The sequence below is a fragment of the Ahaetulla prasina genome, chromosome 2 (genome assembly GCF_028640845.1).
Source record: "Ahaetulla prasina isolate Xishuangbanna chromosome 2, ASM2864084v1, whole genome shotgun sequence".
In the NCBI taxonomy this organism is placed as follows: Eukaryota; Metazoa; Chordata; class Lepidosauria; order Squamata; family Colubridae; genus Ahaetulla; species Ahaetulla prasina.
In genome coordinates, this window is record NC_080540.1 from 301426434 (window position 1) to 301452401 (window position 25968).

Below are 25968 nucleotides of genomic sequence, written 5' to 3' on the forward strand. Positions count from 1 at the left end.
GATAGGGATGGATAGAGAGAGAGAGAGAGAGAGATGGATGGATGGAGATAGAAGAGATAGTTTGGATAGATAGATGGAGGCAGACGAGATAAATAGAAGAAATAGGTAGACAGGTAGATGAGTTAGATTAGGGTAGGTAGGTAGGTATAGGAGGCTGAAGGCTTCCACTATGACTTAGGGGCAGCGCCAGTGTTCTGCCTTCCCCTCAAATGTTGCCCTTCTTCACCTTTCCTTAGGTAACTCACCAAAGTTTCCTGACCTCCCAAGTGCCCAAGACCACCAGCAGCTGTGCAAAAGGGCCCGGCAGCTTCTCCTATGGGGACGTGGTGCAGGCCCTGTCCTCCAGCGAACGGGAGTGTCTTGAAATCGTGGTGGGCATGGGCTATTCGTACGAAGATGTCTTAAAAGCGATGAAGAGGAAGGGGCAGAGCATAGATCAGGTAAGAGGAAGATCCTTGTCATTTTGGAGTGGCCACACGGTATTTACAGGATTGTGTTTGCGTTATGGCAGAGAAAAGACCAAGAGTGGCTCAAGAGCTTACGGCACTTTGATGGAGGGAGGGGAAGCCCCGGAGAATGCAGGGAGCCCCCCACTTACAACAGTTCAAAGTTACCAAGACCCTGAAAAAAGTGACTTATGATCCCCAGGATCCTGTGATCAAAATTCGGACCCTTCGCAACCGACTCATATTTATGACAGTTTCAGTCTCCCAGGGTCACAGGATCCCCTTTTGTGGCTGTCCGACAAGCAAAATTAACAGGGAAGCCAGATTCAGTTAATAACCTTGTCACTCACTTAACAACTGCAATGATTCACTTAACAACTGTGGCAAGAAAGGTCGTAAAATGGGGCAAAACTCACTTAACAATGTCTCTGTTAACAATAGAAAATTGGGGCTCAATTGTTTTGTTTTGTTTTGTTTTGTTTTTTAATTAATATCCCGCCCTTCTCCGAAGACTCAGGGCGGCTTACACTATGTCAAGCAATAGTCTTCATCCATTTGTATATTATATACAAAGTCAACTTATCGCCCCCAACAATCTGGGTCCTCATTTTACCTACCTTATAAAGGATGGAAGGCTGAGTCAACCTTGGGCCTGGTGGGGCTTGAACCTGCAGTAATTGCAGGCAGCTGTGTTAATAACAGACAGACTTAAGTCTGCTGAGCCACCAGAGGCCCTTGTGGTAAGTCGAGGACTGGCTATATTCCTTACTTAGCTATCTGTTTAATTTATATCCCACCTTTCATTATCTATAAATAATTCAAGGTGGTGAACATAGCTAAGACTTCTTTCTCCTGTTTTCCCTACAATAACTACCCTGTGAGATAAGATGAGAAAGGGACTGGCTCAAGGTCATCCGCCTGGTTTTCATGCCTAAGGCGGGACTAGAACTCACCATCTCCTGGTGACTGGCCCAGAAGCACCCAACCAGCTTTCATGCCTAAGGCGGGACTAGAACTCACCATCTCCTGGTGACTGGCCCAGAGGCACCCAACCAGCTTTCATGCCTAAGGGGGGACTAGAACTCACCATCTCCTGGTGACTGGCCCAGAGACACCCAACCAGCTTTCATGCCTTGAGGTGGGACTAGAATTCATCATCTCCTGGTGACTGGCCCAGAGGCACCCAACCAGCTTTCATGCCTAAGGCGGGACTAGAACTCACCATCTCCTGGTGACTTGCCCAGAAGCACCCAACCAGCTTTCATGCCTAAGGCGGGACTAGAACTCACCATCTCCTGGTGACTGGCCCAGAGGCACCCAACCAGCTTTCATGCCTAAGGGGGGACTAGAACTCATCATCTCCTGGTGACTGGCCCAGAGACACCCAACCAGCTTTCATGCCTTGAGGTGGGACTAGAATTCATCATCTCCTGGTGACTGGCCCAGAGGCACCCAACCAGCTTTCATGCCTAAGGCAGGACTAGAACTCACCATCTCCTGGTGACTGGCCCAGAGGCACCCAACCAGCTTTCATGCCTAAGGCAGGACTAGAACTCACCATCTCCTGGTGACTGGCCCAGAGACACCCAACCAGCTTTCATGCCTTAAGGTGGGACTAGAACTCATCATCTCCTGGTGACTGGCCCAGAGACACCCAACCAGCTTTCATGCCTTAAGGCGGGACTAGAACTCACCATCTCCTGGTGACTGGCCCAGAGGCACCCAACCAGCTTTCATGCCTTAAGGCGGGACTAGAACTCACCATCTCCTGGTGACTGGCCCAGAGGCACCCAACCAGCTTCCATGCCTAAGGCGGGACTAGAACTCACCATCTCCTGGTGACTGGCCCAGAGACACCCAACCAGCTTTCATGCCTAAGGGGGGACTAGAACTCACCATCTCCTGGTGACTGGCCCAGAGGCACCCAACCAGCTTTCATGCCTAAGGCGGGACTAGAACTCACCATCTCCTGGTGACTGGCCCAGAGGCACCCAACCAGCTTTCATGCCTAAGGGGGGACTAGAACTCACCATCTCCTGGTGACTGGCCCAGAGGCACCCAATCAGCTTTCATGCCTAAGGCGGGACTAGAACTCACCATCTCCTGGTGACTGGCCCAGAGGCACCCAACCAGCTTTCATGCCTTAAGGTGGGACTAGAACTCACCATCTCCTAGTTTCTGGTTCATCATCTTGACCACTAGACCAATTGCCTTGCCTGATGTTGTTCCTCATGAAATGTTTTTGAAACTAAGAGTCTGATCCCTGCCTGGTGGTTGCTTAGATGTAAAGTTGGATACTGTCCCATGTTCATATTCTGTAGGTAGTCCTCAGCATACAACCACAATTAAACCCAACATTTCTGTGGCTCACTGAAACAATTGCTAAGTAAGTTTTGTCCCATTTTATGACCTTTCTTGGCCCAGTTGTTAAGTGGATCACTGCAATCATTAAATCATTAGTGACATGGTTGTTAAGTGAATCTGGCTTGACTTTGCATGTGAGAAGGTCGCAAAAGAGGATCATGTGGCCCCAGGATGCTGTAAGTATCATAAATCTGGGTCCAAGCATTACCAAGCATCTAGATTATGATCACAGAGATGCTGCAAAGAATAGAATAGAATAGAATAGAATAGAATTTTATTGGCCAAGTGTGATTGGACACACAAGGAATTTGTCTTGGTGCATATGCTCTCAGTGTACATAAAAGAAAAGATACCTTCATCAAGGTACAACATTTACAACACAATTGATGGTCAATATATCAATATAAATCATAAGGATTGCCAGCAACAAGTTATAGTCATACAGTCCTAAGTGGAAAGAGATTGGTGATGGGAACTATGAAACGATTAATAGTAGTGCAGATTCAGTAAATAGTCTGACAGTGTTGAGGGAATTATTTGTTTAGCAGAGTGATGGCCTTCGGGAAAAAACTGTTCTTGTGTCTAGTTGTTCTGGTGTGCAGTGCTCTATAGTGTCGTTATAAAGGTTGTAACTGTGACAAACACTCATAAGTCACATTTTTCGCTGCCGTTGTAACTTTGAACAGTCACTCAACAAACGGTTTGAAGTCGAAGACTACCTGTACTTAAGTGATAACTGGAACAAGGATACCACTGAAAATGAAATTTGTGGGTAGCTGAAACCAGTTATTGATAGGTCCAGGTGAAGAGATCTTGGTCAATTCAGACAACTCGGCTCTAGAAAAGCTGAAATTAGACTCCCAGAACAAACGTCTGAACTCATTTCTCTCTGGATTCTCTCTGTGTAGATTCTTGAATACCTGGTTGTCCGTGGGCAACTCTGTGAGAAAGGCTTTGATCCGCTCCTGGTAGAAGCTGTTCTCGAAATGTACCAGTGCTCGGAAGAAAAGGTGAGCGTTCGTTGTTGTAGCAGCGGCACTTAGACTTACATACCACTTCACAATGCTTTACAACCTCTCCCTAAGCAGTTTGCAGAGTCAGCATTTTGGCCCCAACAATCTGGGTCCTCAATTTACCAAAATCAGAAGGATGGAAGGCTGAGTTCATCTTGAACCAGTCAGGATTGAACTGCTAGCAGTGGGCAGTTAGCCTGCAATACTGCATTCTAAGTACTGCACCATCATGGCAATTGGATGGATGGATGGACAAAACTTAACAATAGCACTTATATACCGCTTTGGAGTGCTTTACCAACCCTCTCTAAGCAGTTTACAGAATAAGCCTCTTGCCCCCAACAATCTGGGTCCTCATTTTACCCACCTCGGAAGGACGTAAGACTGAATCAACCTTGAGCCGGTCAGAAATAGTACCGGATCTCCTGTTGGAGCAGAGGCTTGGACTAGAAGACCCCCAAGGTCCCTTCCAGCTCTATTGTGATTGAAGATTGACTCGTGGACTTCAACTCTCAGAATTCCTGGAATTGTGGAGTTGTGAGAGTTGAAGTCCACAAGTCTTAAAAATTGCCAAGCTTGGACACTCCTGATGTACCCCCTTTTTCACTGCTGTGGGCCCTTCTCAAAGCCAAAAACTCCCTTACCCACAAAGACTCCATAAACTATCTTGACAGCCTATATCTACCTTTCCTTTCTTTCCTTCCTCAGGCCACCGAGATTCTCCAGCTCATGAGCAAATTTCAAGAAATGGGCTTCGAACTGAAAGACATTAAAGAAGTTTTGCTATTACACAACAACGACCAGGACAATGCCCTGGAAGATTTAATGACCCGAGCAGGCGCCAGCTGAAAGGCGCGAGTGGGGCAGCCCCTTGCTGCTTCTGGCCACTGGACCCCACCCCCCTGCCATCGCCAGCCGGGTCTTCTCTGGTGCTGCGGGAAGGAGAATGCCACGAGGATCCTGCGTTCGAGATGCTGTCGCAGCTGAAGAGAGTCGTTCCTTTGCCATGCCCTCACTCCGGTCAGCTGTGCCCACCCACCCAAAAGAGAGTTCCAACCGCTTTCTTCGATTAAAGTTTTAAGTGCCCTTCCCCACCCCACCCCCACGTTTGTTTCTTCTCAGGACTCCGGACTGAGTTGCGCAGACAAGTGTCAGGGTAGGTTTTTTTTTTTCCTCCCAATTCCCCCCTCCCCAACCCCAATTCTGTCCAACACACCCAACCCCACCTCTTTCCCAGTCCCTTTGTACTGGACTCAGAGAAGCGTCGACCCTTGACTCTTGACCGCGAACTCCTACGCTCGACTTCCTTACAGCCGCTTTCATTTGTGTGCCTGCTCGGACTGCGAACGTTTCGAGACACGTTTTAAAATCAGTTTGACGGAAGTGCAATGGAAGAGCCAGTTTTACTCAAGGCGAGGAAGGTCGAAAGGAGGAATTTAGTAACTTTAGTGCAACACTGGTTCACTAACGGCCGCCGAACGCCCCCGGAGAAACATTATGGCTTTTTCCGGCACGGCGGCACAAGCTGCTCGTGAATTTCTGCCAGTTCCCCCCCCCCCTGCCCCCCGCCCCCGCCCAACCAAGATAATAAGCTGTGAAATCTTTTGCCCCTGTTGGCTCTTCTGTCTGTCCCAGGAGTTTTTGGATCTGTCCCACCGGAGCTGATCATTGTCCTCCTATTTAAGCCACGTCATTCCGGAGAAATGAAGGCACAGTCAGTTTAACCGTGTAAAATTGGCAATGGGTTGAGGGTCTCTCTTTCTCTCTCTCTCTCTTTCAAGCACTTTCTTTATAATATTCACCTCGTTGGTTCCGTTTTTTTTTTTCTTCACACAGTTATAATTATTAATCTAGTCATAGGAATCAGCCTTTGGGTTTTGATAGCAAAAAAAAAAAAAGTATTAGTTGTACATGTTTAAAGATTTAAATTCCTAAAAAGAAATATATAAGCGGTCTTGATCCTCGAAGTAATTTGCTATTTTGGCTCTGCAGAAAGATACTAATAAAATCTTAAAATGTGGCTCGTAATGTTCTCAGGCTTTAGGAGACATCTCATTTTTTTTCCTCTTGAAATGAAATTCCAATGTTATGATTTCCCCCATTAGCATGCTGTCAATAATTAGCATTATTTGCCCAAATTGCTGACTCGCTTTCCTTCATCCTAAGAGATTACCAGTAATGCGCAGGAATTGATCTCATGACAGCTGTCCATCTCTCTCCAAGAACTGCCATCTGGGGCTTTGTTCCTTGAGATTTAAAGAGATGACCCCTTCATATATATACTTAATCCTCAACTTAACCCTAATGGAACTTCGTAAGTTGTGTTGTAAAGCGGATCATTGTTGACAGGTCTGCTTTTAACAACTGTTCTTGTGGTGGCCGTTAAGTGAATCACTGCCATCATTAAATAAATCCATGGTCCATAATGGGCATATTTTACTGGAAACTGGAAGTAAACATCGATTTCAATCAAAAACTCGTAAATTGTGCTTGCGTGATTGTGGGACACTGCCAATGCCTGTAAATATGGTGTGGTTTCCAATAGCAACAGCACTTAAGATTTACATACTGCTCCGCGGTCCTTTACAACACTCTGGGTGCACAGCATTACGATGTCAACATTTTCCCCAGGAATCTGGGTTCTCATTTTACCGACCTGGGAAGGATGGCAGGATGAATTCACCTTGAACCAGTCAGGATCGAACTGGTAGCAGTGGGTAGAATTAGTCTGCAATACCGCCTTTGAAGCACTGCATCATCATGGCAGATTAGATGAATGGTTGGATGGATGAAATTTAGCACCAGTTACTTAAAGGACACCAGTCCTTTATAACCGTCTGGGTACACAACATTACAATGTCAGCATACTTTCCCCAACAATCTGGGCTCTCATTTCACCGACCTCGGAAGAATGGAAGGCTGAGTCAACCTGCCAAGCATCCCGACATGCGGGTCATGTGACCAGGGGGCATGGTGTCGGAACTTCAGAACCAGGTCACAAGTCAAGGACTACCTGTAATAATCAAGACAGACAAACTCTGTAAGCCCCAAGACTTGCTTTTGTTTAATCCTGTTGAGCTTTTGTCTTTGACCCGACACTTGTGGCACTTGAACCTGGAAAAAACAACAACTTGTCACCGAGTCATTTCCTGTACTTGACCCACCGTTTCCTTCCCAGGGAGGGCAGCGAGGAGTGATGGCATCACAAGGGCATGGTAGTACTGAGTAACCATGAATCGGCCCTCTGGGATAAACACCCCAGGACACTTCACTAGGGTTGACTGGTCAGTTTTGTTTGGGTTTTTTTTTTTAAAAAACCCTTCTTGGGGGTTCTGCAAGCTGCTTTAGAGCCTATCGGGGTTTGCTGGCCCAGTTGTTAAATAAAACAAAATACATGTATAATGGTATGCAAGCTAGTTGAAAGTCATCCATTTTAGATGGCCTGGCCACAAGGTGGATGTGTGTGTATGTATGTATGTATGTATGTGTGTGTGAGAGCACACTGCCCTAGATCAGGGGTCTCCAATCTTGGCAACTTTAAGACTTGTGGACTTTAACTCCCAGAGTTCCTCAGCCACCTTTGCAACTTGGCAACTTTAAGATTTGGCAATCTTGGCAACTTTAAGACTTGTGGACTTTAACTCCCAATCTTGGCAACTTTAAGACTTGTGGACTTTAACTCCCAGAGTTCCTCAGCTAGCTTTGCTGGCTGAGGAACTCTGGGAGTTGAAGTCCACAAGTCTTAAAGTTGCCAAGATTGGAGACCCCTGCCTTGGATTAAGACACAGTTGGACTCCAGGGCAGCCTTTGCATACATACCGTGTTTCCCCCAAAATTAAGACCGGGTCTTATATTAATTTATGTTCCAAAAGGGCTTATTTTCTGATTAGGGCTTATTTTTGGGGAAATGTACTAAATGCAACCATCTGGCTGATAATCTTAACTCGGGCTTATTTTGGCGGGGGTAGGGCTTATATTACAAGCCGCCTGAAAAATCATGCTAGGACTTATTTTCCAGTTGGGTCTTATTTTCAGGGAAACGGTACATACAATATGTGTGCGCGCATATATATATGTATAGAGGGAGGGAGGGAGATGTATATTTAGAGAGAGGGAGAGAGCACACTGCCTTAGATTCAGACACAACTAGGGATACATACATACATACATACATACATACATATATGTGTGTGTTTGTGTGTAATTGCTTTTAAAGTACTGACCAAAAAAAAGTATTTAAAAGACCCTACAAATATAAAAATACAGCAGCAAAGGAAACACATAGAAAGTGCTTTGAAAAAAAAGAAGAAAAGGATAATGTGAAATCTACAAGTCTCCTTGGGACTGGGACCACGACAAAATTTGGAGCCAAGAACGTCCACACCGATCCAAAAGCTGCGGAGAGTTAAATATATAGTAAACCAGTAGAGAGCTTGAAACGGCTTATAAAGACGAGAGATACGTAATCGCATAAAAGACACCGATTCCTCTTGGAACCCTGTGTAAAAACTCGTCCCGTGAAAAGGAAAACTACCAAATCCATGGCAAGCAATTGTGAATAAATTTTATTTATAATGGTGCAAGTCAAATTCGGTTACGGAGAGCCCACCTACTTTGGCCAGCCCCAAAAATGTCACCTCTTCCTTCTCAAGGACCAGCTGTGCCGAGACGTCACATCACTCAAGAGGATGTCTGGCGCCACCGCACATCGGCATAATTACGCTCTCTGGCCCTCTCCTCGCTTCTGAATTATTCTTGCAATCAAAGCATCAAATTACATTTTGATCCAGGTCCTTCATTTAGAGGGCATTGTCATGAACACAGCAAATTCCCAAGCCATTTATATTTCAGTATAAAATGACACGCATATATTCAAACTCATTCTAACTTAATTTATGTAGCATTTGCCGCAATCAACATCCCTTAAACCACATGAACCATTTTCACCTATTAAAGGTATTTAAAGACACTTTTTTTTTGGTATGATGAAAGCAAAGTGCTTAATGCAATACAACCAAGCTATTTCTACTACTTCTTTTTTAATTTAGGTGTGTTGCTCTTGGTCCACCTGCTGGGTTTATATTTATTTTTATGCATTTCTGACAGTTTGTACCGTTTTGTCTTTTCGCAACCCCTTTTTTGTTGTGATTCTTTTACCGTCGAAGAGCATGCGTGACCATCGCATTCCGGGCCCTAAAACTTACACGTAGGCTCAAGGTCAAATCGATGTGCTTCGGATCCTCCTTGGTGGCACTGGTCTGCAATCTCCATGACCCAATGGCACCTAATATTGGAATTAGGCGGCGTAGTGGCAAGGATGGGCTACGTGCTTAGGCGACGTGAAGTCAAAATAAACGCCTATCTAGGCAGCGCTCTCAGTGGTCTCGGTGACTGGCTCCCAATTCTGGCTGAATCGCTCTCTCACGGTGACCACTAGCCCTTTCTACCTCTGTCCCCTAACTAACTCTTCCTACTTGGGAGCCCGACAAAGAATCAGACCACCAATGGTGTATCTCACGAGAATCTGATGCTCGAGGCCCACCAGGTTGCAAGATACCAGCTCCATTCCCTCTACTCAGGAGTTACTATTTCTTTCAATATTCTTTATTGCCGGTCTTTGAAACTGCAGAACAAGGCTTGAAGGCCTGACTCTTACATGTCAGGAGAACCTTCTATTAACTGCGCACCTGCCAAATTCCTAATCTTGTGTAATTGCTGTTGTAACAACTGTTGAACTCGTTGGTAGGAATCAGAGGTTTGTCCAGCGAACATTTGCACCGGTGCTAATATTTAGCGGAGCCAATGTGAAGATTTCAGGTTAGGAGGGCTGCCTTTATTTCACCTGCAGGTTTTCAAGACATCCCTTCTCCACCTTTTGTCCCTCAAATTCCAAATTATTAGGCTTTGAATTTTGTGGTGGGCGTTTCAGTGGACTGATGGCAGCTAATGGGGTAGCCGAAGTATTAATGTAGCATTTTTGTTAAGCAGAGAAGTGGGGGGAGATTACGCAGCTGCCTTTGTCACAGCTCAGACACTCCTCAGACTCACCCAATGACAGCCAGGCAGGAAAACCTGGATGACTTTGGGAGCAGGTGATATCTCCTCCCCTCCTTCCTTTCAACAGATTCTGGAAGATCTAGCCTGAAGCAATTTGGGAGAGAGGGGAACCGCCTTGGTCATCAGCCAAGTTCCCTTGTTAACTGACATGTAGGTTTCTTCCGAAAACATGCTAAGCATGACAATCGGATCTCTTTGGTACTTTGAAATGCTGTCCGTAGCCCGTCTGGCTCTCGCGCCTCCTTACTAGGTGGAGGAAACCGGTAGTAGCGTGGTGCCACTTGAGGGAGCAGCAAAGCAGAGCTGCAGCCGGCTTCGTGCCCGGCGGATGCATTCGGCTTTCAGGCTCAGGATTTCGTCCAGTTTCATCAGACAGTCCTCAAATTCCTAACCGAAAAAGGGAATGGCAAGAAATAAAAATAGTGGGGTTGAAATGGAGCAAGACTCACTTAACAAATGTCTCACTTAACAACAGACATTTGGGGCTCAATTATGGTCGTAAGGCAAGGACTATCTGTATGATGATACTTTGCGGTTGAGATTTCCATTTTTTATTGTCTCAGAAATATTCATCTTTTAGGACTTTTGAGCTCGGAGCTGCCGAGAGCCATTTTGATATGAGACGGGTGGCAAATAAATTTAATAAACGAATCAATGAATTAAAGGCACCCAGGGGGAAAAATGGGAGAGGGGGATCCTGCTGCTCCTCAGAGCCTGTCGGAGAGGAGAGCTTGAGAGGTTTTGTCAGCCTTCCTCGTCTTGAATGTTGAGTTCCATGTTTGGAAGAAATTCCCTTTATAAACCCTTCTACCTGTGCTGTCATAAGTCAGAGGCCCCCACAACCTTTCCGGTGGGGGAGGGAAGAGGGGATGGTTCCACACAGGTGGCCTGGGAGTCTGCTTGCGTGTGAAGCTCCTTTAGTGTGCAAACGGGCACCTGCCACTTGTGCAAATGGAGTTTTGCCCTTAAAGGGCTCGGTTCCCAACGGACATGGCCCGGTCCTGGGGTGGAAATTGGGGATTGGGGACCCCTGGTCTAAGTCCAGGTGGTAGATAAGCAAAGCTCCGCTTCCAGAGGCCTGGAAGCCATTCAGAAGACTCACCAAATCTGACATCATGCCCATCAAGCGTTCCTCCCGAGACGCCAAGGCGGCCATTTCGTCCAGCTGCTCCTGATGGGTTCGAAGAACAAGCTGCCTGCTGGAGACAAAGGAGAGGGAGCCTTCTGACCAAAATGCCTTATGGGTGACTCCTCGGCTTAACATTTAGAGACCGTCCCGAGGTTACGACAGCAGTGACTTATGACGGGTGTCGACCCTGAAACTGACCTGACCGAAGCCATCTTGGAGCTTCGGTGTGGCTACACAGGAGCGGAGGGATAGGCAGCGGGGTGGGATCTGATTTAGTTAGGACTCTGTAGCCAAAACAAAATACTTTCTCTTGGGACTCAAGGACATTTTCACACCTGGTTGGGAGAAGGAGGGGGATGTCACCAAGCAACCAGACGGAGCTGTGATTGGACCATGTGACTGACTGTTCTGAGGAAATGAAAAAACTTTTCGTTAGGCGAAAACTGCGGGAACCCTCAGAGTCGGTTTTCACCAGATATGTGCCAATTTGATCTTTCCAATAAAGCTATTCTTTGAGGAATCCACCTGCCTCGGAGTTTTGCTTGTAATGGATCTATTACTTGGTACCCTGACAACAGGATTCCTTGTACTTAAGACCCTCAAAGAGTCCCCACGATATCAAAATTTGGATCCTTGGCAACCAGCGTGATTTGATGACCGTTGCAGGGTCCCCTGGGTCAAGGCATCAAAATTAGCTGCTTAGCAACCGGCCTGTGTTTACGATGGTTGCCGTATCCCGTGATTGCCATTCCTGACTTCTCAGCTGGCTTCTGACCAGTAAATTCAATGGGGCAAGCCGGGTCCGTTTAACGGCCGCATGATTCAGCGATTCATTTAACAACTGTAGCGAAAAGCTCATAAAATTGGTGCAACTCATTCGACTGCCTTGCTGAGCAATGGAAATCTTGAATCCCATTGCGGTCGTAAATCGAGGAACACCTGTTCCTCACCTCAAGGATCTTCAGCCACTATCGGCTCTCAGGTTTGGGCTGCTTGATAGACTAACTCACCTGCCAGCTCTCTTCTAGGAACCCCCGATGGCCAACCTGAGTAGTCAAAGCCTCTCATTCACACGATCACTAACTGGGACAAAACTCTTAAAAGTATCTGTGATCTCTGTACAGGGAGTCCTCGGTTTACAACAGTTTGCTTAGTGCCTGAAGTTACAACGGCACTGAAAAAAGTAATGTAACCGTTGCAACCATTTCAGCATCCCCCATGGTCACATTTCGACACTTGGCAACTGACTCACATTTGACAGTTGCGGAGTCCTGGGGTCATGTGACCCTCCTTTGTGACCTTCTGACAAGTAAAATGAATGGGGAAGCCAAATTCACTTAACAACCGGGTGACTAACTTAACGACGGCAGTGATTTCCTTAAGACCTCCTATACTGGAGACAAATTCCTTAATCACACTTGGCCAGATAAAAGTATTCAATTCAATTCAACAACTGTGGCCAGAAAGGTTGTAAAAATGGGGCAAAACCCACTTAACAAACGTCTTAATGAACGACAGAAATTTTAGGCTCAATTGCGGTTGCAATACCTGAGCTGATTTGCTGAAAGGCAATAACTGCCTAACAGTATTTTTTTGGCAGAAGCACGCTTAAATAAAACCCAGGTCCTTTGCTGGGGAGACACAACAGAATGTGCTCAATGCAAAAACACCAGCCTCCTCAGACTGTCCTCCCATTAGAAAACTATGTAGAATTTTCTATTTATTTATCTTGTCATGTCTATGTAGTATATATTGGAGATGGTGACCCTCTGAGAGATGTATGCAACAAAATTTCATTTTATTGTATGGCAATCAGCATACATTCAAAGTGACAATAGTTATTCTATCTATCTATCTGTCTGTCTGTCTGTCTATCTATCCATCTATCATCTTTGTATCTATTTACCATATCTATCCATCATCTATTTATTATCTATCAATCCTATCTATCTATCTATCTATCTATCTATCTATCTATCTATCTATCTATCTATCTATCTATCTATCTATCCTTTATCATCCATTTATTATCTATCCATCCATCCATCCATCCATTCATTCTTTATCATCTATTTATTATCTATCTATCCAACCATCCATCCATCATCATCTATTTATTATCTATCTATTTATCTATCCATCCATTCATCCATTCTTTATCATCTATTTATTATCTCTGTCTGTCTGTCTGTCTGTCTGTCTGTCTGTCTGTCTATCTATCTATCTATCTATCTATCTATCTATCTATCTATCTATCCATCTTTCCATCCATTCTTTATCATCTATCAATCCTATCTATCCATCCATCCATCCATCCATCCATCCATCCACTCACCTTCCCAGCGCCTCCTTCTCCTTCAGGGCACCTTCAGCCAAGCCCACCTGCCCACAAGCCTCCTGTGGGTTCTCTGCCGTCTCGGCAACAGTCCCCTTGGGTTCAGCCTCCGAATCCTGCTCCGTATCCTCACAATTGTGCATCTCCTGGGTTTCTTCCTTCCTGCAGGCTTCCTCTGAATGCCACCGCTCCACAGTCCCGTGGGACAAATCAGACGGTGACGGGGGACCTCGTTCTGAGAGGTGCTTCTTTCCTGCGTTATCAGAACCGGATGAAGCATTTGGAGGGGAAGATGCTCCTCCCTTATCAACGGCGCTGGACGGGCCCAAGAGCACAGGGGTCTCTTTTTGCCCCAAACCCAGATGATCCGAATAGCTCCACGAAAGAGCCATCTTTGCCACTTCGGGATCGGAGTCACAGGTGGTTGAATATTCGCTTGTTTGTAGGTTTCCACGAAGCGAGGCCCTTCCCCCCGTGTGCCGAGGAAAGAGTTCGGCCAGAGGATCTTCACTGGCATAGCCACAACCACATTCCCCCAAGGCCCATGTGGCCTCCAAGATGGAAGCATCCCCTGGACAGGGACAAGACTGAGGGAGCCACTGGAATTGGGCCCCTGGGGAAAGACCCCGCTCGGTTTTTCTCCCCCAGTGATTAATTTCGTAGATGCTGGACGCAGAGGGTTGCCTGCTTTCACCAGCGTGCTCGGCGTCTTCCTCCCAGCCCCTGCTGACAACTTCTTCGTCGGTCCTCTTCTTCCCTTCACTCTCTGCTGATCCCGAGTTAAGGAAGGATATGGACAAAGGGGTCACCGAGTCATCAGCCATGGGGAAGTCTAACACTCCACGGAAGTCCGTCCCTTTGGGGAGACCCGTTTTTTCCGAAAAGGGGGACTCCAGCAAGATGGCAGCGAGAGGTGGACTTGGCGTTCTCTTCCTTGGCGGGGAGAAGTGTCCGTCGGGACAACCGTGAGACGGATCCGAGGATCTTGCCGGCTTCTTCTCGACGGGACATCCTGGAGAATGTATCTTGTGGCCTGTAAGGCCGTCATCTTCCTTCGAGCAATAAGGTTTCTCCGGGATGCCCCTGTGCGGGGAAGAGCCCACCGCTGCTATTTCTCCTGAGCTCCAATCACATAAACCTCTACCGCCTTCTTCGTAGCTGCTGGACTCTTCCTCGCTTGGGAAGGCTCTTCCTCCCTTCTCAAACGTGTACCATTTACAGAACAGCGTCTGCTCCTCTTCTCCGTCCCGCTCCCCAGCCCCGAAATCTCTCCGATGGAGGAAAAAGGAATTCTGGTTGCTTTGCTTTCGAGCGTCCTTCTCCGCCTTCTTCCGACCGGGCCCGGGAGAGAAAGAGTCCTCGCTGAAGTCGCTGTCGTCCAGTTCCTCCAGCTGCATGGTTTCATCCCGGCCCTGAGGGGACCCGGAGTCAGGGCAAGAGCCCTCCGGCCTCACCTGGATCTCCTGGGACTTGTACCGAGCTAAAAACTTTTCCAAGGGCTGGTAGTTTAACTTCTGTTGGAGGAGAGGCGGCTGCTGGAACTGCTGGTGATAAAGCCGCAGGTGCTGCTCTCGGTCTTTCTGATGGGAGGAAACGCCCATCCAGGCGGCCACGCACTGATCCGCAAAGAGCCTCCCGGGATCGTCCTCGTGATCCGACAGGCCATCTGAGCCGTGATGGGAAAAATCAGCCCTGGAAACCAGTCGCTTCTGCACCGGTTCGACTTTCGGAGACTTCCCCCGCTGCCTGTCCTCCTGGCCGCCTTCTCTCCTGGCCGCCGAGTCCTTCCGGAGGTGGCTTTTCTCAGACGTTGCCGCAGGTTCCTCAGCCAGCTTCTTGGAGGTCGACTCTGCCTTCGGGATCCCTCTTTCCGCGCTGGGGCAACCAGGCCACGGAGTTCCCAAAGCTTCTTTGCGCCCCTGGGCTTTCGGCGTGGAGGAGAAAGGAAGGTGCACCGGCTGAAAGAGCAAAGAGGTCTTCAGCTTGGACAAGGGTGTCGGCATCAGAGGGTGATGCAACCCCAGCTTGACTTTTTTGGGAGAGCTCTTCCCTCCAACTTGGATGTAAGGAGACGTCTGGATTCGCTTAGGAGACGTGTGTCCCGCTGCCCGGGGTCTGCTGGCAATAGGGGTGCAAGATTTCATCCCTCTCTTCAGCTCTTTTACCCTGACAATGAAAAAAGCCAAGAATGGTATTATTTATTTGCATAACAAGCTTCTTAACAGCTCTCAAAGAGAGGCTCAGGTCATCCTGAACGATTTCTAGGCAACTTTTCAAAGATGCTTGTTGTGGCCTGTTGGCCACCAACTCCTCCAGCAGCCGAATCAGGAGGAGGAGGAGGCGTGGGAGTCAAGTCAGCATCAAGGCAACCCGAGAGCTCTGAGGGGGAAGAGGGAATGGAGCTGGCAGAGAGAGAGAGACAGAGACAGAGGCGGAGCCTGGGCCATCCGTTCAGCCCTCAGGTGGAGAGTCAACAGCTTCCAGGTCTGGAGGTGGCTGGTGAGGAAGAGGAGGAACAGCTGGGTCTAGAGCAACGGTTCTCAACCTGTGGGTCGGGACCCCGTTGGAGGTCGAATGACGATTTGCCAGGGGTCGCCTAAGACCGTTGGAAATATGGGAAGTATACTTGCGAGTTGAAGAATCGCGCTCCAATGGTTGACTCCACAAGCCAGCTGCAGGCTCTTCGAATCGCTGGCCGAATTCGGCTTCAGGTGCAAGAATTAAAAAAGAGAGAAATCTTTGCTCTGATGTCTCCCTCTCAAGCCAGCTGCAATCACTCCCAATCGCTAGCCTAATCTGGCTTCAGGCGCCATAAACTTAATAGGGGAGGAGTCTCCGCTTTAATGCCCCCGTCCTCAAGGCAATCGCAAGCAGTTCAAATCGCTAGCCAAGACGGCTTCAGGCGTGATAAATTCAAAACGAAAACAATTTTACGGTTGGGGTCGCCATATCGTGGGGAATTGTATTAAAGGGGTCGCCACATCGTGGGGAATTGTATTAAAGGGGTCGCAGCACTATAAAGGCTGAGAACCTGATATACGGATGCACAGAAGGCAGAGGGGAGGAGAGCAGTGGAAATCTATGGGCCGGTCCTTGGGATGAAAGAGCCACCACTGCTAGCGAAGTCCCACCCTAGCTCTGGGGATAAAAGGCAGGGGGCGGAGATGAATAGATGTGGCAGACAACTATTCATCTTCCGGACGAACGGACTTTTTTTAGCCTGCGGTGAGAAACTTTTTGCCGGGGCTGCCGGCGCATCTAATAAAGGAATCTTTTGAGTTCACTTTTGTTTGTCGTGTTTGAGGAACTGGGTCAGAATGGCTGCATTGGCTCAAGGCAAGATGCTTATAAAGAATAAAATGCAGCGCCCATCGAGTGCAATCACAGCCCTTCAACCAGAATGAACAGCTGTCAGGAGGATGCCAATAAGTATGTAAGATGTTCAGCAAGGAAAGAAAAATTGGTAAGAGATTTGCATAGTTCTAGGTTTCCCAAGTGTTTCAGAGATGTTGGAGCCCTTTGAAGCTGACCAGGTTAGGAAACAGACTCCACAAACATCCTGGAATTTCGGCTTCCTTCCCTTTGTGGCCACCCACAAAAGCTGGAGATCAGAGCTAGTAGCATTCTAAGGAAGATATCTCGCTGGGCAATAGAAGCCTGGCAGAGAACAGCCCATTTGCAGTCCAGCCTGAGGACTTGATCGTTTGGACCAGTAATAGTGAACTTTTTGGGCATGGAGAATCAAAATTCAGAAAATGTCTATTTTTATTCTGCTGATGTGTTACGGATAAAAGAGGCTCACTCCTTCCTCCATCCCTCTCTTTTAGAATAGAATAGAATAGAATTTTATTGGCCAAGTGTGATTGGACACCCAAGGAATTTGTCTTGGTGCATATGCTCTCAGTGTACATAAAAGAAAAGATACGTTCATCAAGGTACAACATTTACAACACAATTGATGATCAATATAGCAATATAAATCATAAGGATTGCCAGCAACAAGTCATTCTTTCCCTTCCTCTTCCTCTCCTCCTTCCTTTTTATTCCTCTCCTCTCTCCTTCTTCCCTTCCTTCTCCTCTCCTGCCCTCCCTCCCTGTCTCCCCCTCTCTTTTCACTGCACTCCCCTTTCTCTCCTACCCTTCATTCTTTCCTCCCTCCCTCCCTTTTTATTCCTCTCCACTCTTTCCTTCTTCGCTTCCTCCTCCTGTCCTTCCTTCCCTCCCTCCCTCCCTTCCTTTCCTTCCTCTCCAGACCCTGTAGAAATCACCCAAGAGGGCTCTGAGCAGGGTCTCTGGCATTTCAGAAAACTCTGTGACTTTCAGAGTAAGTCTTCAGAAGAGTAAGGCCAACTTCCAGAGGGTCCAGAGGCCTGCTGTAAAACCAAAAATGTATGCCCCCACCCACCTGTGACTACCGTGACGTCATCCCGCCATCACTCTTCTCTGGTTGTAAGCCGGTTCTGCCACTTACCTGTCAGCATAGCGCAAGGTATTTAAGGTGTGTTCTGTGGCCACGTGGCTGGGTGACACGTTGGCAATCATGCACGTCTTGGAGTTGCCAACAAAAGAGTCCTTCAGGACCTTGAGCGGGGAGAGAAGAGACACAGAATGGTCCTTGAGTGGCTCAGGCTGGTAAGCCTGCTGGTAAAACACAGCAGCCTGCAATTACTGCAGGTTCAAATCCCACCAGGCCCAAGGTTGACTCAGCCTTCCATCCTTTATAAGGTAGGTAAAATGAGGACCCAGATTGTTGGGGGGGCAATAAGTTGACTTTGTATATAATTTACAAAAGGATGAAGACTATTGCTTGACATAGTGTAAGCCGCCGAGTCTTCGGAGAAGGGCGGGATATAAATGCAAATTTAAAAAAAATAATTTTCAAGCTCTTTGGTATATTAAGTACAGATAGTCCTCGACGTACGACCACAATGGAGGCCAAAATTTCTGTTGCTAAGTGAGACATTTGTTAAGTTTTGCTCCGGTTTACGACCTTTCTCACCACAGCTGTTAAGTGAGCCACTGCAGTTGTTCAGTTAATAACTCAGTGAATCTGGCTTCCCTGTTGATTCTGCTTGTCAGAAGGTTGCAAAAGGGGATCATGTGACCCCGGGACACTGAGACCGTCATAAGTACATGCCAGTTGCCAAGCGTCTGAATTTTGATCACGGGATCACGAGGGTGCCACAACGGTCGTTAAGTGTGAAAACTGGTCAGTAGTCACTTTTCTCTGTGTAACTTTGAACCATCATTAAATGAACTACCTATCAAGGACTTGGTACTTCTTGGTTAGTCCATGTTTTAAATATTTTGGAAAAAAAGAGAAAGAGAGAGAGAGAAGTTTGTAGAATTTGGGGGAAAGCCGAGTCAGTCCTCAGTCCTACCTGGGTCAGTTTGCTTTGTCTGAAGGGGGTGTGAGCGTGTTCTTGATCGAGCGCACGGATACATTCTTTCAGCTAGAGAAGAGAAAACAACGTTATCACACAAGACTCTACCCATCAGCACGGAGACGGGGCCGTTTTCTCACAAAACCAGGCTGGAGCCCACAGTTGACTTTCCCAAAGATACGAGGGGGCATTGCAATGTGCGTCACCACCTCCAACTTTCTGCGAGAGCTCCGTCAAGGTATTTCCTTCATACGTCAAGGGGGTTAGGAGGGAAGAGAAAAACTCTGTAGCTCAGGGTTCAACTCTGGGCTCCTTGGGCTGCTCTCTGAGCTTGGTGACTTTCTGTTGTGACCCAGACCCAAGTAGGTAGTAATAAACTTAATCCGTGGAAAAATAAACTTTATTCAAACAGCTGGGAATTACTTCATTCACAGTGTCGTTCAACTCAAAGTAAAACAAATGCCTCCCAAACACAAATTCTTCAGTTATCTCACAAACCTCAGTCCAATTAGGCAAACTGCCAAAGGCCCTTCCTGGCAAACATCCAGAAGCCACAAAAACAAAATGAAACAGAAGATGAACAAGAAGACACAGCTACAAAGTTGTTTTCCGGCAAAGCTCAAACGCTGTTGCTGGTCTTTTAAGCCTTATGGGAGGGGCCAATCATCTCTTGGCCCTACTCCCGAGTTGTCCTCTCTGCTTGAGCTGCTCTTGCCTTCTGGCAGCTCTTCTCCTGCGTGCATTAGGAACAGGCTCCTCCTGTTCCTCTGCCTCATTATTATCAGCCTTTGGAGGCTCTGGAGTCTGCACCTCACTTCCCGATGGCCCTGGCCCCACCTCAGCTTCATCGCTGTCCGTTGCCAGCTCCCTAGGCTGCTGATGGACCACAACACTTTCTGGCAGACATTTCATGACCCAAGTAGGTGACATCATCTGTGCTAGAAGGGTTTGTGGAGAGGAGGAGGAGGAGGAGGGGAAGGACTGTGAGGCCCCTTGGTGCTCTCCGAGGTTGGTTATAGCTTGTCCTGTCAATGATGGTGGGAGCATTCTTGGTGGTTCCTTGATGACACGTCCCTTGTATATAAACAGAGAGCTAGCCCTACTCCTTTCTAACACTGATGATGTTCCCTAATGAAACATCTGCAGGAAAACCATCAAGTTCAGAGAGCACCAAGGACTCCCCACAAGGGGCTAGAGCAGGGGTGTCAAACTAGCAGCCCATAGGCCAGATGTGTCATGAACAGGCCACGCCCACTCCAGTTCCGCGAATGGGAAAAATGTCACGAAATGTCACATGACGGCATATTTGACACCCGTGTGTTAAGAGTCACTCTCGCTAGCTATGAGTGCTTCTGATCAGCAAGACAGATCTTTGCTTTCTTTTCCCAAAACTTCTGCTGTTCGGGTTTCCTTCTTTCTTTCTTTTTTTTTTTGAGGTAAATAATTGTTCTTTGTAAGTTACCTCTTCCGTTTTTCCCCCTATTTGAACTAGTTCCTTCCTTCTCCTGATTCTTTTTTCCTTTTCATCAAAATATTATTGCACTAATTTTTAAAAACTGAAATTATTTACCCATCCCTGCTTGTACGAATATAGGAAGCTGCTTCCTTTCTGAAGTCAGACCACCAGCTGATCACTTTAACTCAATAAACTCAAAATAACTAAGGCTGGGAAGTGGCTCAACAGGCTAATGCAGCCTGTTATTAACAAACAGCTGCTTGCAATTACTGCAAGTTCAAGCCCCACCAGGCCCAAGGTTGACTCAGCCTTCCATCCTTTATAAGGTAGGTAAAATGAGGACCCAGATTGTTGGGGGCAATAAAAGTTGACTTTGTATATAATATACAAATGGATATAGACTATTGTTTAACACAGTGTAAGACGCCCTGAGTCTTCGGAGAAGGGCGGGATATAAATTCAAATTTAAAAAAAAATAGGCTGGAGATCTCGGTCTCGTATCATCAGAGCCAGAGGGATGAAGTTTATACTCTGCTGGGCTGGACAGATCTTTCCAGTGGCAGCTGTTTTTCAGACAGGGCCCTTTCCCATCCTAACCCAGGGATAGGCAAGTCAGAAGCCAGATCTGTGTCAGCCAGATCTCCAGCATGGTCTTCTGAAGCTTGCTTGCTCTTGGCTGCCATAGAAACGGGGAAAATGCTCAAAAATGGAAGAGCAAAGAAATACCTTCAGAAGAAGAAATAATATGTAAAATTTTCAGTTGTGCAGAAATGGAGAAACTCACCTTAGAACTCAAAGTTAAAAGTGAATCAATGTACTATGAAATCTGGAGTAAATTTTATGAATGGTTAGACAAGAGGAAGAATATGTAGCGAATGTCTGGAAATGCGTATGTCAATGTATATTAAACTTGTGAGTGAGATACGGGGTTATTGGATATGGGTATAGCTGTTTAGGAGGGATTATGTTGTATACTTGATACGTAACGAAGTAAGATATATGTAAATTTGTATATAGATCAAGGAATGTATTACTTATTAATTTGAATTAAACATAAATGTTAGAAACCAGAGATGTCAAATAATGTCCATTGTTTTTAAACTTGAATTATTAATAAAAAAACTTTTTTTTAAAAAAAAAGGCCAACTGTCCTGAGATGCCAGATGCGAGAAATACCTGCAGAGGAGCTTTCCCATAACATCTTACTGGACATTGATTGGACGCTCAGTGCTGGACCCTGGGGGGGAGGGATTTGGGGTGACTTCCCATGTGTAACGTTCACGTGTTTTGGTTCAGATCTTGCCTTGCTGTTGCTGCTATTAGTTCAAACTTCTCTGAACAAATGGAGTTGGGGTTTTCCTTTCTTAGGATTTGAATGGAGGCAGTCCTGACATTAGGCAAGATCTGCTTTATCAGCCAACCCAGAGACTCTAGCCTACCGTGGGGACTGACCACTCAACGTCAACCCACAGGAGTAACCAGGAAGAGTCCCGGAGCCCCGAGAGCAACGCTTCCTCAGCTGCACCGGGTTCGAGATGAAGCAGAGAGGCTGGAGGAATTGGAACTTGAGGAGCAACCGGTCGGAGCCAGATGGGCACTAGGTGTAGGACGGCTGGAGGACCCTGAGGAGCACCCACTGGGGGTGACTTTTTCTGGAGGGCATTGAGGATCCCATAGAGGGGCAAGAAGGAGAGCGTGGCAAAATCCCCTGGCCCGGCCCTGACCAAGCAGACACTTGAGCCAGAAGAATTTAGCAGGGAAGAACCTGTACTTTACTTACTGCTAGAAGACTCTGGTTGATTTCTGCTCCTTCCATTTTTGTCTGTCGGTCAGAGTCTTTGGCATCAGCGGCCCTCTCACTGCCAGCCAGGTCAATAAACGAGATCCTGGAAGACAAGGTGTGTGGTTTAATGTTTATCTGCCCAATGACGTTTTACTTCCCGCGGTCAGGTAGAATTTAGTAGGAAACAGGGATTTGCTGAAGGATACTGAAGTACATCATAAATCGACTCAAAAAAAATTATACTCTTTGATTCAATATTTCAAGAAAGATGCAATAACCAATCGAAGCGGTAAAGGGCCAGCTCAGGAAAGAAAATCAGAAATTAAATGGGGACGTGGCTTGCTGCCCAAATGTTTGGGACATCTTCTGATGATCTACCGTTAGGTAGAAACAGACTGAGTCATCTCCTTGGATACATTGAGAAACGTAAACGACTAGCTACGTTGAGCTGAAGTTCAAGCTACCTACGTGCGCTGAAGGCACTGGTAAGGATGCCCAGCCAGCCTACACCTTTTAAGACAGCAGCGGGTTCAAGGAAAGCCTGTTATTTCCCCTTCTTCTGCCTCTCACCTCCCAAACACTCTGTTTGCAGGGTCCTTCATCTGGATCTGGATAATGGCATGGGACCTGGAAGAATCAGAGTTGACTCCAGTCGCTCCTGTGCTGCGCTCCTTCCCTCCTTTCAGAATAACCTGGGGGCGGAGGGTGTCAAAGGCAGGGAAATGAGGAGGAGGGAGGGGGGAAATTGCATAGTAATAGAACTGCGGAATGCTTCATGTTCCCTGAGCTTGGCAGTTTTCTTGCAGGCATGACCCAATTAGGTAAAAGTGCAAGCAAGGAATGGGATTTGCTCTCGGTTTATGTAGAAGTGTCTTGCCATGTCAGGGTGGGCAAGCCAAACAGGGGGCAAACCCCTTTCCCTTCTAGCATTGATGATGTTATCTAGTTTGGTGGTAAAACGTCTGCAAGAAAGCAACCAAGCTCTACGAGCACTAAGCACCCCTCATTTCAATCGTGAGCTACAAATGTTCTCTTCTATTGTTTGCTTTCTTTCTCTTTCTCTTTCTCCCTCCCTCATTTTAATACTAGACCAACCATCAAGCAATAAAAGAACCGCCTAATCAAGGAACCACCAAGAACCCTCCCACCAAATTCCCCTTCCTCTAGCACTGTTGATGATACCCGTGTTTCCCCAAAAGTAAGACTAGGTCTTATATTAAATTTTGCTCCAAAAGACGCATTAGGGCTTATAAAAAAAAAAAATTCTGGTTAGGCCTTATTTTGTGGGAAACATGGTACTAAATGCACCCATCTGGTTGACAATCTTAACTGGGGCTTATTTTTGGGATAGGGCTTGTATTATGAGCATCCTGAAAAATTATAAGGTTCCCCTCGCACACACGTGCTAGTCGTTCCCGACTCTAGGGGGCGGTGCTCATCTCCATTTCAAAGCCAAAGAGCCAGCGCTGTCCGAAGACGTCTCCGTGGTCATGTGGCCAGCATGACTCAATGCCAAAGGCACACGGAACGCTGTTACCTCCCCACCAAAGGTGGTCCCTATTTTTTCTACTTGCATTTTTACGTGTTTTTGAAACTGCTAGGTTGGCAGAAGCTGGGACAAGTAACGGGAGCTCACCCCGTTACAAGGCAGCACTAGGGATTTGAACTGCCGAGCTGCCAACATTTTGATCGACAAGCTCAACATCCTAGCCCCTGAGCCACCGCGTCCCTTTTTGAAAAATCATGCTAGGGCTTATTTTCCAGTTGGGTCTTATTTTCGGAGAAATACGGTATCTAGTTTGGTAGTGAAACGACTGCAAGAAAACAATCAAACTCAGAGACTACCAAGGAGATCACACTGATCACTATTATGGGATAATGTCACTGTCAAGCATGATGAAGATCTGAGACATGGGGTCTTCCAATCCACACCTTCCTCTTCAACTTTCAGTCCTTCTCCCTTCCACCCACCCCCCATTGGGCCTCCAGAGCAATTCAAGTGGAGCTTCCAAACTTCTCCAAACTTTCCCTTCTTGTCCTCGCTGGTGACTTCTTTCTCAAAGTTCACCCGATGAGGTAGGAGGAGTGAGAAGAGCAAGAGGCTGAAGACAAAGTTTCCCATTACCATAAGGAGGATATATAAAATTCTACAGAGTGGAAAATTACCTCCAGGAGCAGGTTGACCGTGTTCACATGGACCTCGCGCAGCCCAACTATTTGTACAACATGCTTACTATCTTCCCTTGCAAAAAGCCTGCAGAGAAACCCTCAGAGATTAGTAGAGAAACGTGGAAGGAAGCGCGACAAATGGCTCTAAAAATAAACTTTGAAAAAGGATTGGCTACAATCTCTATGGAGATTCTCGGTCCGCCAGGTCATGGTTGTCCCAAAGGTGCTTTTTCAAGAAGGCAACTGAATTTTCTTTTGAAGATGTTTCACTTCTCATTCAAGAAGCTTCTTCAGCTCTGAATCAAGAATTTCCCTTCTTTCAGAACGGATGAAGCTTCTTAGATGGGAAGCAAAACGTCTTCAAAAGTTCAGTTGCCTCTTGAAAAAGCACTTTTGGGACTATTGGTTACAATGAGTTCCCATAAAATATGAGCTGTGGTGGTGCAGTGATTAGAATACAGTACTGCAAACTACTTCTGCTGACTGCTAGCTGCAGTTCAAATCTCAAAAGGCTGGAGGTTGACTCAGCCTTCCATCCTTCCGAGGTGGGTAAAATGAGGACCCAGATTGTTGGGGGTGAGAGGCTGATTCGGTAAACCGCTTAGAGAGGGCTGTAAAAGCACTATGAAGCGGTATGTAAGTCTAAGGGCTATTGCTAGTCATATTAGAATATTTCAGCTATTTGGAAACTATTCTGACATAAGTAAAGGAATAATCGGTAAATAATACTAATAGAAAAAGATAAAGCTAGTCCTTGACTCACAACCATTCGTTTAGTGACCACTGAAGTTTAAACCATATTAAAAAGAGTGATTTATGACCGTTTTTCACACTTATGAAGGTTGCAGCTTCTCCATAGCCACGTGATCAAAATTCAGAGGCTTGGCAACTGGCATGTACTTATGACTGTTGCACTTTCCTGGGGTTACGCGATCACCACTTGTAACTTTCCCAGCCGGCTTCCGAAAAGCAAAGTCAATGGAGGAGGCTGGATTCGCTTAACAACCATGATATATTGAAGAACTACAGTGATTCGTTTAATAACTGTGGCAAAAAAAAAAGGTCATAAAATGGGGGGCAAAACTCACTTAACTGCCTTGCTTAAGAACGGAAATTTTGGGCTCAGGTCGAGGACCGCCTGTACTCACCGGGATGGTGACGAAGCAAGAGAGAGAGGCAAAAAGTTGCATTTCACCCAACTTCTAAATGTTAACAAGAGGAATAAAGAATTGCTACTTGTGGGATGTTGAATGAATAGACCTCCACTCTAAAAAAGACCAAGGGGTCTCTGAAAGATGTGAAGCTCAGGCAGTCCTCGATTTACGACCACAATCGAGCCCAATATTTCAGTTAAGTAAGATATTTGTTAAGTGAACTTTTCCCCATTTTACCCCCTTTCTTGCCAAAATTGTTAGAATAGAATTGAATAGAATTCTTTATTGGCCAAGTGTGATTGGACACACAAGGAATTTATCTTTGGTGCAGATGCTCTCAGTGTATCTAAAAGCTGTAAGGGATAAATCATGATCATAGTCATCGTAAAAATACATTCATCCTAAATCATAAGATACAACAGTGATATTTTTAGGAGACTAAATAAGCCATCAAATCATACTAGGAAACTAAATAAAACAATATAAATCATAAAGATTATAAGCAACAAGGTTATAGTCATAAGTAGAAAAGGAGATAGGTAATAGGAACGATGAGAAGATTAATAGTAGAGTAGATTTAGTAAATAGTCTGACAGTGTTGAGGGAATTATTTGTTTAGCAGAGTGATGGCCTTCGGGAAAAAACTGTCCTTGTGTCTAGTTGTTCTGGTGTGCACGG

General features: G+C 46.4%; 2 protein-coding genes across 3 annotated transcripts in view; one reads left to right on the plus strand and one right to left on the minus strand.

The window, feature by feature from the left end:
• UBAP1 (ubiquitin associated protein 1) overlaps positions 1 to 6408 on the plus strand; it is a 37272-nt gene extending 30864 nt beyond the window's left edge. The window contains exons 5-7 of the mRNA XM_058171957.1: positions 237 to 440; positions 3719 to 3820; positions 4532 to 6408. Of these exons, the coding sequence (XP_058027940.1) occupies positions 237 to 440; positions 3719 to 3820; positions 4532 to 4672 (447 nt within the window). The 3' untranslated portion in view covers positions 4673 to 6408. The remainder of the gene's footprint in view (positions 1 to 236; positions 441 to 3718; positions 3821 to 4531) is intronic.
• A 1695-nt stretch (positions 6409 to 8103) lies between these two features.
• KIF24 (kinesin family member 24) overlaps positions 8104 to 25968 on the minus strand; it is a 30176-nt gene continuing 12311 nt past the window's right edge. The window contains exons 6-13 of one of the 2 annotated variants that reach the window (XM_058171958.1): positions 24134 to 24221; positions 22538 to 22659; positions 21965 to 22070; positions 18726 to 18797; positions 17816 to 17925; positions 13345 to 15510; positions 10983 to 11079; positions 8104 to 10267 (exon numbers count right to left, since the gene is read on the minus strand). In XM_058171958.1, coding sequence (XP_058027941.1) covers positions 10127 to 10267; positions 10983 to 11079; positions 13345 to 15510; positions 17816 to 17925; positions 18726 to 18797; positions 21965 to 22070; positions 22538 to 22659; positions 24134 to 24221 — 2902 coding nt within the window. In that variant the 3' untranslated portion in view covers positions 8104 to 10126. The remainder of the gene's footprint in view (positions 10268 to 10982; positions 11080 to 13344; positions 15511 to 17815; positions 17926 to 18725; positions 18798 to 21964; positions 22071 to 22537; positions 22660 to 24133; positions 24222 to 25968) is intronic. The other variant, XM_058171960.1, reaches the window with a different exon arrangement.